Raw genomic sequence first — 11,340 nt, forward strand, 5'->3', positions numbered from 1 at the left:
ATTGTCACTTGTAAAGTGTATTGATAAATCTAGTTTTTCAACTTTCTGTAGTGAAGTGAATGCATACGGGCGGGGACTCGGTCTGTGTCTCGGGGTGTAGGGCGTGAGCGAGCGGCTGGTGGGCGCGCCCGCTGCGACGTTGCGGAGGCTTCAAGATGGCGGAAGCCCTGACAACTCAGGAGCAGCTGGTAAGGGTCTCTTTACGGATTTTTTCTCATCTCCCTATCACATTCAGTGCGTACACATGCCACTTTCAGTCCCTTCTCTAATCGGTGATTTTTTTCATATATTTTTTTAACGGTGATTGTTTATGGGAACGATGTGGTCAAGTAAACATCTCTGGCCCGTTCTCACCCCCCGACTCCACTGACTCCGGTGTGACTGACAGCAGTTAGCTTGTGTGTTAGCACGATGGCGTTGGCTAGCAGTACTAGGGATCATTTAACCGGCTGTGTCTCTCGAATGCTCGCTCCATTCATCGCCCAACTTTATGTGAACCGCATAGCTATGCCTGTATCACCGATCTTTCGTTTACTCCACATATGTGGCTTCTAGTGTCTGTTAACACTGTCCAGCCATTCCAGCTGCCACATGTAACCTAGCCTCTGGCTAATGCTAATAGCTATTGTTGACTTACAGGGAATTTCCTCGGAAGCTCTCTTGTTAGACTTGAGAAATCATGTCAGACCAAGTGTGAAGGTTAAAAATTACCAGACACTCACTGCTTTAAGTGATGACTGTGATTATGTACCATGACACAGTTAAGATAGACCAGGATCATGTGTCTCATCGTACAACGCGACTGTTCGCTATGAGCCAACTAGCTAGCAGTGTCCTGCCTATCAGATTTACGGTCGAAAATTCACAGAAGTGATTCCCCGGTTCCAAGCATTGTTGTCTATCACTTTCTAGTAAAGGGGGCGGGCCTTACATTGATAGCAAACATTAAATGTCATGCAGCTATTCAGATAGTAGCTTCATTTTAGAGTTAGTTTTTTTTCATCCTCATCTAGCATTCAAGGTTAACTGATCAGTGAGCTAAGTTAGATTTGCCAGTGCGTTTCTTGATAGCTAACTTCACTTCGCAGTAACGGCAATCGGTTTGCTGCTCTTGTAGATCGCTGTTGAACTCAGCGGCTTGTTGATTTGCCTTGGATTTTCCCCACTAAGGCAAGCAACTATCCTCGTGCTTTTTGTTCGTTTACTGGAAAAGATTTGTGGTGCAGCGAATTGTACCTTCACAGGACTTTATATAAGAATGATAAAATAGTATAAAATATACTAGTGCAATCTTGAAGAGTGTCATGGGAAAATGAAATTGTACCCTTTGATTGTGTATGTCTGATTTGCTCGACTTAAATACCGGAGCCAGGTGTTAGATAGATTGCCCTGGTGTGTGTGTATATATACCTTGTTACTAAAGTAACTGTCCAGTAGTCACGGCATTGCACCGAGTACATTATTGGGACAAATTTCGGACTACATCATGATCTGAGAATCACCAATCCAGGTGCTTTGACAAGATATATGACCAAATATAGATTTTTTTCTTATGTGTAGGCCCATTATTGTGCTGATGAGATGATTCCATGTGTTTATGTTGGGGTTTCCCATAGTGTTCTAATGCAATGGTGTGCCACATTACCCTCAGCAAACACCACCTCTGCATTAATCTTTAAAAGCAATTTACTTGCTGTTTATTTTACATATCAACTGTCATATATTTAAGGAGTGTCTATTTATTTTAGCCCATCAAGTAATTAAAATTGATCATGGGAAAATATGCACCAGGGTCTTAATGGTCTACCATGGCTGCCAAATATTTCATAGGGATACTTTGTATTTGGATTAGCTTTTCATTTGACATCTGCATTCTTTTTAGTCCTGTGAGATTGGATTCAAGATGTCCGATGAGTTCACCCGTTGACCCATTCTCTCCTTGTGCTGGTTCCATATTTGGAGGACAGATGCAGCTCACTTTGGTGAAAACAAGCTGGCTGTTGTCTCCTGGCTTATGAGCCCTCTGATCCACAGCATCATCATGGGCACAGCCTGCTGCTGCCATCTGTGTCCCAGATGATTGTAATGCTGCCACAATCAGTTGATTAATCCATTAGTCAAAAGGAAATTAGTAGCCAGTGATTTTGATAATGAATGAATCATTTCAGTTATTTTTCAAGCAAAAATGTCAAATATTTGCTGTTTTTTATTTTATTCATCTATGATAGTAAATGAAGTCTTTGGGTTCTGACTTATGGTTGAACAAAAGAAGCATTTTGAAGTTGTCACTTTGTGCTCTGGGAAATTGTGATGAGAACATCTCTGACATTTTATAGACTGAATTAGATTAATTGATAATGAAAATAATCATTAGTGACAAGGGTGGCAAGTTGGTGCAGTGGTTGGCACTGTCACCTCCTGTCATGTTCCAGGTTTGAATCCCATTCTGGGCCCTTCTGTGCGGCGTTTGCATGTTCTCCCTGCACCTGCATGGGTTTTCTCCAGGTACTCTGGCTTCCTCCCAGAGTTCCAAAAACATGCATGTTAGATTAATTGCCCACTCTGCATTGGCCATGTGTTTGATTGTCTGTCTTTGTATGTCAGCCCTGAGACTGACTGGCAACCAGTCCAGGGTGTAGCCACCATCCCACATGGATAAAGTTGTATAGGAAGAAAAGAATGAGCAAGATGAAGGGGCTAGCATACTTTTCCATTTCCTCTTCATGTCATTTGTTATGCCTAACTTCTGTCAGGCTTTCTTTCCTATTTCAACCTTTTGATGTATTTCTACTGGTTTTTTCCTCATCCTCAATATTCTTTACCACTCTCACCAGCACCTCAACTTTTTTCTTGCATCTTCTCTCTCATATTTGTCCAGGCTGTGGAGGAGTTTTTGGGTGAGGTGCGTAGCAGGGAGCAGCCCCACAGTGCAGGGCTGGTTTCAAACCCTACAGCCGTAAAGTTTCTTATGGCCCGCAAGTTTGACGTTTCCAGAGCCATCGAACTCTTCCAAGCATACAAGGTACGGCAGTGGTCTGATCGGTGACATAACTCAAACGACCGTTTACATAATGTCAAAGGACTTAATTAGGGCTAAAGGATCTGTAGAAGATAATCAATTACAAATTCTTGGACTTATCCTTTTCTGAACATTGGATTTATGGTTTTAATTGCAAACATTATCTTCATGTTATTTCGTGTTAAATGTTGATTGCGCAATATAATGACTATAGAATTATGACAGCATTATGACTGGCAATCCAGTCAGGTTGGCAGCCTGACACCACTTTCCCTGTGTTGTTGGTGGTTGCTACTCTGAGGAAAACAGGAAGTGATCCAGTTGTTTTTTTGGACAGCAGCACCAACAGTAATACCACCTGAACACGCAAGAGTGGGGAGATTATGTCTCTTTCCACTTTCAGGTTGTCTGTTAAAGGAAGAAACCCGAGAAAGAGCAACAAATTACAATATATGCAAGTGATGATTATTGATCTGATGATTGAAGATATATCTGATACACAGATATATGTAACTGTAGCAGCAAACGTGCTTGCAAATCTTAAACATGTCAAGTTTTAACGTGTCATAACCTGTTATTCAGTTCTGAATAATGAAAACTCCTCAGAACTGAATGGCAGCATGCATTGCTGCTGTAGGTTGTAGGAGACATTTTTGCAGACATACAGGAGGCAACAGACACTACTTCTGTGAAGCTACTTGCGCAATATTTTTGTTAATACTATACCAAGACATGTTTTTGCCACCATGTATCAAAATTAGAACACAAGAATCAAAGAGGGCATCATCAATATCAACCCTGACGAGGAGCCCCTACGCTCTGAGCTGCTGAGTGGCAAATTTACAGTCCTGGTGAGTGCTGAGCAATTACAGTTCACAAAGTAACTGTAGGTTGTCATTTCACTCTTTCAGACCAGGATGCACAGAAAATGGTGCACCTGCTAATCATGAAAGAAGAGTTTTGTGTATTTGCTTGTCAGTTTGTTCATTTGTGCTTATGTTTGTCTCTATATAAATGGAGAGAGTTGCTTTCAACTCACAAATCCCATGGAATGGAGGCACAGTGAATTCGAATTGTGCATAATAACCTGCTAATGTTTCTACCAGCCTGGCCGCGATGCAAAGGGTGCCGCTCTCGCACTCTTCACTGCTCGTCTCCATCGGCCAGATCTTACCACCCACAAAGCCGTGCTGCAGGCCATCATCTATCAGCTGGACAAAGCCATAGAGAGGTGATGCCCTTTTTACATATAGGTTTTTTGTACGCATATTATTAGGGTTAGGTCTCCTGACAGCTTTGGTTTTTTTGTCCCACCATGACACTTGTATGTTTGTTTTCATCAAGTACTTGTATTTTAGTATTGTCCTATTTCAAAATTGATTTTGTTTTTCAAAATGATTTGTATTTCTTTAATTTGAAAATCTTGTTAATTTCTTCCCAGTGTACAAACTCAAAGAGACGGACTCATATTTATCTACGACATGACCAACTCCAGCTATAGCAATTTTGACTATGAGCTCTGTGTCAAGATCCTCAATTTGCTCAAGGTGAATATAAGCACCTTCCCCTGTTGCATTTCATTCTGCCCGCCTTCAAGTTTTTTGGGTCAGAAACTCTCTGAAATTGAAAAGCTCTTTCATAATTTTGTCTGTCTCATGTTTGTGTTTCCTAGGGGGCATTTCCAGCTCGTCTAAAATGTGTCTTCATCGTTTCATCGCCACTTTGGTTTCGAGCACCTTTCACGGTTCTCCGCCTATTTGTGCGCGAGAAGCTGAGAGAAAGGGTACGTATGGATATTTTCTTTTGGAGTTGCATCACAGTGTCTAAGATGTTTGTTGCCATTTGAAACATGTTTTCTTTCTCCTCCATTCACCAGGTGTGCACAGTGAAAGCTCATGAGTTGGCCAGTCACATCCCAGTGTCCTCCCTCCCTGAACACCTGGGTGGGACGTCCCAGTATAGCCATGTGGCTTGGATCCAGTCCTGTGTTAACATACATACCAACTCTGTTAAGGGTGACACACAAGAACACGACACACACGACTGTGTGGGAAGCCTGCTGCGCTCCTACAGCTTAGAGTACAGCAACACAAGCGTAGGTGCTACACTGTCCCACACCCACATAAACACACAGTTAGGCTCTGAGTTAGCCGTGGCTAACTCTAACTGCTACGATGATAGCAATGCTAACCCACACAACCACTGCGGGGTGGTGGAGGGCAGGACTCGAGGCCCAGGACAGTACCAGCAGAGCCCGCAGTCTGCTGCAAACAGGCTGCAGGGGAACCACCAACACTGGAACGGCTCAGCAGTGAGCGAGGCCAACGTGGCTGTTAGTGGCTCAAGCCCGAATGCTAACATGAACGGTCGAGGTCGCCAAGCCCCTCCCCAGTCAGACACACCCCCTGATACACCACTTTCCCAGAAAGGTGATGGGAGTATGATGGACGGCAAGGCAACAGACTCTGCCAATAGATCCCAGAATGAGGGGACAAAGGAGGATATTGAGGAAGAGGAGGAAGGGGTCCCTCCATTGCCACAGAAATCTTTGCCTCGCCCTCCCCATCAGCCTTTCTCCCAGTCCCCACCCCTGTCTTCATCATGGGGTCCTGACGACGAGGACCGGTACATGGAAGTGTCTGTTCACATGCCAGAGCAGGGAGGCATGACGGTGCATGAGCTGGTGGAGTACGTGAAGAGGAAGAAGAAGAAGGGGATCTATCAGGAGTACGAGGAGATCCGCAAGGAGCCACCAGCTGGCACCTTTGACTACTCCAAGTAAGAGATGAAAACTTATTTTCTCCTTTGAATCTTTTTTTTTTCGGTTCTGCTTCTGTTCTGCTTTCATATCCAGTCTCTCTGTACCAAGGTGAAGTAAATTTCCGTGACAGATACCTTATGTGGCATTGTTTTCAATTTTTCCCTGTACAGGAAATTGTCCAATCAGATAAAGAACAGGTACAGTGATGTTCTCTGCCTGGATCAGTCACGAGTGCGACTCTGCCAGCTCTGTGATGACAGGGATGAGGTAATAAATTTCAATTCAAACGTCAGTTCTCTCTGAATTAACATCAATCACAAATGTTCTCTCAAAGTTATGGTTGCTGGTAAATTGTGACTGTGCTGCCAAGGTTAATCATAATCCGATTAGGCCAATGTTCCATCTTCTCGTAAGACGTATGTATCAGTTACTTCTTAGAAAATGTCATGTTGTTATTTTTTGCATCAGCGTGGTTAAGTAGTTAGTGGAAGGCACTGACATGATTAGCAAATCATCAGTCATTGAACTGTGGAAAATTGATGCTGCATTAGCCATCGCATTAGATTTCAAGACTAGCATTCGTGTGTCAATGTTTGGGTCTGTTCTGTGATGTTTTTGCCTGTCCTCATCGACTGTATCTGATATGTGTGATTCAAAAGTGGAGTGTTTGACAGTGTGTTTTATGTGGTTAAATATAGAGGCCTGTTTTTGGCAACCTGAGTCTTATTTTTGTAAGACGAACATAATGTTCCTATAACAGATGCTAATAATTGCCAAAACTTATGAACAGAAAAGACCAGGTCATAAAAGTCCCTCTGACAAACTAATGGCTATAGAATAAATATTGGCAACAAAATTAATCTTATTAACTGAAGAATCTGAAGATTAACTGGACCTTTTGCGGGTTCTTTAAATACTGTATATATTAACATTTTTGTGTGACACATTTTTCAGTGAGCCCCTCTCTATTAATTGTAATGTCCAGTGTCCTCCTACAGGAGGCAGTAGATGCTTACACCAAGCAGTAAGCCTCACTTCTCTTCTGCTGTGTGTTTTGCAGACATCAGATTACATCAATGCTAGTTTCATGGATGGGTACAAGAGGAGCAACGCCTACATCGCAACTCAGGGTGAGCAACTGTTGATGCAAATTGTCATCCTGCTCCTTAGTGTCTTCATATAGTTCTCTAAGCAAAGTTCTCTTTGCACAGTTTGGTGTTGCCAAGTTCTGACAGATTTTTGTGTCCCTCAGGTCCTTTACCAAAAACCTTTGGTGACTTTTGGCGCATGGTGTGGGAACAGATGGTACTTATCATTGTCATGACCACCAGGTAAGGCTCCTTTTTGCCTCTGATTATTGGTCAGTTGTGTGTTAGAAATGTATAATTGGTGTTTGTATACAACCGTGGTGGCTCAGACAGCTGATGAAGAGATTAAAAAAATTGTGTAAATCTGTTTTTGTCAGGGTGGTGGAGCGTGGTCGTGTCAAGTGTGGCCAGTACTGGCCTCTTGAGGAGGCCAGGACTGAGCAGTATGGACACTTCATGGTCACAAACCGACACATCCAAGTGTTTCAGGACTTCAAACTCTCCCATCTTGAACTTTACAACACACAGGTAAGTCACAGCAGCTGCCTGTCTTTGATAGCTATAAAGGTATTTAAAATTCAATAACTCAGTATGATATTAATATCTCGTGGGATTGCTTTTGTCAGTGGAATATTTTCAGTTTTTAAGATATTGCTGTCATGTAATTTGATAGTATTACTTGGCATGAATATTGGCCCTCATGTTCATGCATGCAAGTTCCAAAGAAAGAAACTAATATCTTGCTCTATTTTTTATGAATGTTTGCGACCTTTCCTTAGTCTGGAGAGAGACGGGAGGTGTGTCACTACCTCTATGTCAGCTGGCCAGACTTTGGGGTGCCCAAAAGTGCTTCAGCTATGTTGGACTTCCGCGAGCATGTACTTCAGAGGAGAGAGGCTGCAGTCCAGAGCCTGGGCTCCAATTGGACAGGGCCTCCAGGAGGCCCCCCTGTGGTAGTGCACTGCAGTGCCGGTATCGGCCGCACAGGTAAAACCACGCATCACTATGAGATTCAAATGTTCTTTTCCAAGTAGTTTAGTGGGCACTTTATTGTGCTGTATACAGGCAGTCTGGAGGTGTGGCAGCTTCAGCAGGAGGATGCTGCTCACTGCAGGAGTGGGAGCTCAGTTTTACTGAGTTTCTCTGTTTGGGTTGATACACTCACTCTGAAACTATGTAAAGACTACAGTTTATATCAGTACCACATATAGTTGGTGTGAGGTTCTCTCTTACTCTGGATTAGGATGCTTCTATAGCTTCTCCCTCCCCTTGTAGCTTTTGATTTGATTTGAACAGTATTCAAAGTAGTTTTAGCATATTTGTGCAAAAATAAAAGTACGTGTGCATGTGCATAATTGTGTAACTTCATCTATGCTTTCCTCCCTGCTTCCCGATCAGGAACCTTCTGTACGCTGGACATCTGCCTGTCCCGGCTGGAGGACATTGGCACAGTAGATGTCTGTCAGACGGTGCGACGGATGCGCACACAGAGGGCTTTCAGCATCCAGACCTGGGACCAGTACTACTTCTGCTACACAGCAGTCATCGAGTATGCCCAGCGTAATGGCAAACTGAGTCCAGTGCAGTGGTCTGACTCAGACCTAGAGACTGACAGTGAGTAAGACAGACACGTGGAGAGATAGGAAAAAAAAAACAAAACAAGTAAATGGGATAGCCAACCTAAACTGAAGTCATAAACTAAACTAAAAAGTGAGGAAGGTCGCTTCAGAGTAGAGGCTCTTCTGCCATAAGAGAGAAGAGACAAAGGATGGAGATTTTGTTGTGGCTCTTGATGTAATGATGCAGACTTCCTGAGTCGCTCTTCCTTCACAAGAATGGACAGACAGAGTGAGGTGAAGAGCTGGACAGAAAAAATAAAAATACAGAGAGTGGAGACTGCACATTGTGTCACTGATTGAGCAAGCTGTCCTGCCAATATCCGAGCCCCTTTTCATTTAGCAAACTACAGGGGGACTTGGCCTGTCTTGTTGACAAGAGAGTCGTACGAGTTGAGTTGTAGCATTTTTATATTGACTTGCACATGAGGAATGACAAACTTGAACTTTACCCCTTGAAGCCCTCCAACCCCAAGTCTTTGTACCTTTTTTTTTTTTTTTTTGTATTTCTTGTTCCGTTTCGGCCCTGAGCAAGTCTGTGATCACAGATGAAATGTGAAGGGTACGAAAAGGTGAAACTTGAAAACTTTTTTTTTTGTTTGTTATGTGTTTTTATTTTCTTTTTAAGAGCAAATGGTTCTGCATGAGAAAATGGTCGTAAGTGACAGTGTAGATCGGTGTGTGAGCCATTTAATCTATTTGTGTTTTTTTTTTCTTCATTTTTCATGTCCTTTTTTTCTATGGTGCATTTTCTACGTGTGTTTCATATTTGTGCATATGTAGACTAACTTTTCAAAGCCAAAGTCCTCACCCTGAATGCTTGGATGTACTCCTTAATGAGATATTACAGACTGAAGCCCATGTATATTCTTGTAACATACATTTATACATTATTGTGCATAATAACAATGTCTGAAAGAAGAGCAAAAAAACGCCTTGTTTAATATAATTGACTTAACCTTGAAGAAATATCTATGTAGCGAGCCAGGCTATGACAAAATATAGAAAAGGGTTGTGGTATTAAAACCGATATCGTATTGCAAATCTGTGTGATTTGTCAGGTCTAACATCATCTTTACTGTCAGAGCGTTCTGATTGGACCATCTTAAGTAATTTGGCCTTAACTTGATTCACTGCCTCGTCGTTCTCAGACCTAAACCATACCTGAAACTGTAAACTTTTCTTTTTTTTCCCCATTGTTCTATCCCCTTTTTAATCTTAACTCCCTCAATACCACAACAGTTGTGTTTGATTCTAGAGGCATATTCTGCCTCAGATAATTGTGCCTTCAGGTTTTCCTTAGCTTATCGTCTCGGTAGTGTAGTAATAACACCCAAACTAGTGCACTTGAATAGTACACAATGACTATGTGTCACACAGGACACCCACATTTTTGCCTATAGTCCTGTACATAGTACACTACTTAAGAATAACATGGAAGTAGTGAGTTACCTGGGACTAAGCTCTGGTTTGAGACATGGCTATTCATTTATCATTTGACCTCAGGGGGTAATTCTGGTGTTTTTTGCCTAGTGTCAAAGATCCGTTTCTGGGTTTGCCTCTGGTAAATTATCATTTAAGAAAAACTATATCAACTTTATTTTGTATTTTTTACTGTATTGTATCCTACTATATTTATGTCTTTGTAAAACTTCTACAATATTGAAATCAGTGAATGTTGGTACGATGCTACAAAGAAAACAAACTAGTTATTGCATTTGATAAGCTGAACAAATCAGATGGGGAGTGAAATATATTTTTTGTTGTTCACGATGAAATTTTGGTGGAAAATGTCACTTGCCATTGTATTTTCAGAACTGACTTGTACAAATGGGACAATGGGGGAGGGGAGGGACATTGCGGGAAACTAACAATTATGTTTTTAGAGAGCTTATGTTAAACTCTTTAGTAACAGTTAACATCTTACTGTCTGGTACCCAATGCCAAGGACAAAGCAAAAAAGAGCTATCACAAGAAAAAATGCAAAAAAGACAAATGGCTGCCATTTCTGTTCACAAAACCATAGCTTGGCGTCTATGAGTTTAACAAAAAAATAAATATATATATATATAGAATAGCATAGGATTGATCAGCATGGAAAAGCGAGCCTTGAATGTTAGTGGGGTAATGGCGTCCAAGCAATTTAGTCAAGACAGACATGGATATTGTTGGTGAATGTGGACCCTGCATCCCTCAATGCCAAAGGCCCAGGCTCACCCTTCAGATTTTTTTTCCCTATTACACATCTCAGCAGCCTACTAACATGGAGCTACCAGTGCAGCCTTGTATCCATGGACACCAAAAGACTCGGGAGCATCCTCGGGAACATTATGAGAGATTATGCATAGCTACAAAATGTGAGAGTATGTATGTAAATGGGTCTCGGTTTTCATGCTACTTTTAATTTGTTCTGAGAAACGAATGCAATGTGCATTTATCATCGGTGTCCATTTAATGTTTCTTTCTGTACTTTAAGTTCTCGTGATTGAATTAAGGCCTTTTACATACTGTCAGCCCAGCTGTCCCATTAAAGCAATGGTATTACTATCTTGAATGAGTACAAAGCTAATGTGATCTCTTCTTGACTGGATTGAATGGTGCATAGATTAAATGTGCAGCATGAACACGTACACCATGTTGTCAGTTCTGTGGGAATTGTGACATTTTTCTTCGCTTAGGTTTCAGGTTCTTTGCGTCAGAACAAGTGCCAAGTACCTTAACTCTTAGTTTTGTACTTAAATACAAATTTGAGGTACTTGTACTTCACTTGAATACATTTATTTAATGCTTTTTTTACACCTCGTCTCCACTACATTTGAGGAGGAAATTCACTGGTTTTTACTCCACATTATCTGA

The 11,340-nt window shown here is 41.8% G+C and overlaps 1 protein-coding gene across 1 annotated transcript; it reads left to right on the forward strand.

Annotated features, from left to right (window-relative positions):
- The first annotated feature begins 53 nt into the window (after window positions 1-53).
- On the forward strand, window positions 54-11,114 carry ptpn9b (protein tyrosine phosphatase non-receptor type 9b). Its single transcript, XM_046413309.1, has 13 exons — window positions 54-188; window positions 2,879-3,022; window positions 3,781-3,870; window positions 4,126-4,250; window positions 4,461-4,566; window positions 4,692-4,802; window positions 4,896-5,797; window positions 5,951-6,047; window positions 6,841-6,910; window positions 7,033-7,111; window positions 7,246-7,396; window positions 7,648-7,855; window positions 8,267-11,114. The coding sequence occupies exons 1-13, from the start codon at window positions 156-158 to the stop codon at window positions 8,488-8,490; spliced, it is 2,340 nt and encodes a 779-aa protein (XP_046269265.1). The 5' UTR covers window positions 54-155; the 3' UTR covers window positions 8,491-11,114.
- Window positions 11,115-11,340: the final 226 nt, after the last annotated feature.

This window comes from Scatophagus argus, chromosome 2 (assembly GCF_020382885.2).
Source record: "Scatophagus argus isolate fScaArg1 chromosome 2, fScaArg1.pri, whole genome shotgun sequence".
NCBI lineage: Eukaryota > Metazoa > Chordata > Actinopteri > Scatophagidae > Scatophagus > Scatophagus argus.

What these genes read in the sequence shown, in the direction of transcription:
- ptpn9b (XM_046413309.1), top strand. Translation starts at nt 156, where the DNA reads ATGGCGGAAGCCCTGACAACTCAGGAGCAGCTG. An exon ending in CTGGACAAAGCCATAGAGAG is followed by an intron (nt 4,251 to 4,460) that starts GTGATGCCCTTT and finishes ATTTCTTCCCAG; the next exon opens with TGTACAAACTCAAAGAGACG. An exon ending in TGCCGGTATCGGCCGCACAG is followed by an intron (nt 7,856 to 8,266) that starts GTAAAACCACGC and finishes CTTCCCGATCAG; the next exon opens with GAACCTTCTGTACGCTGGAC.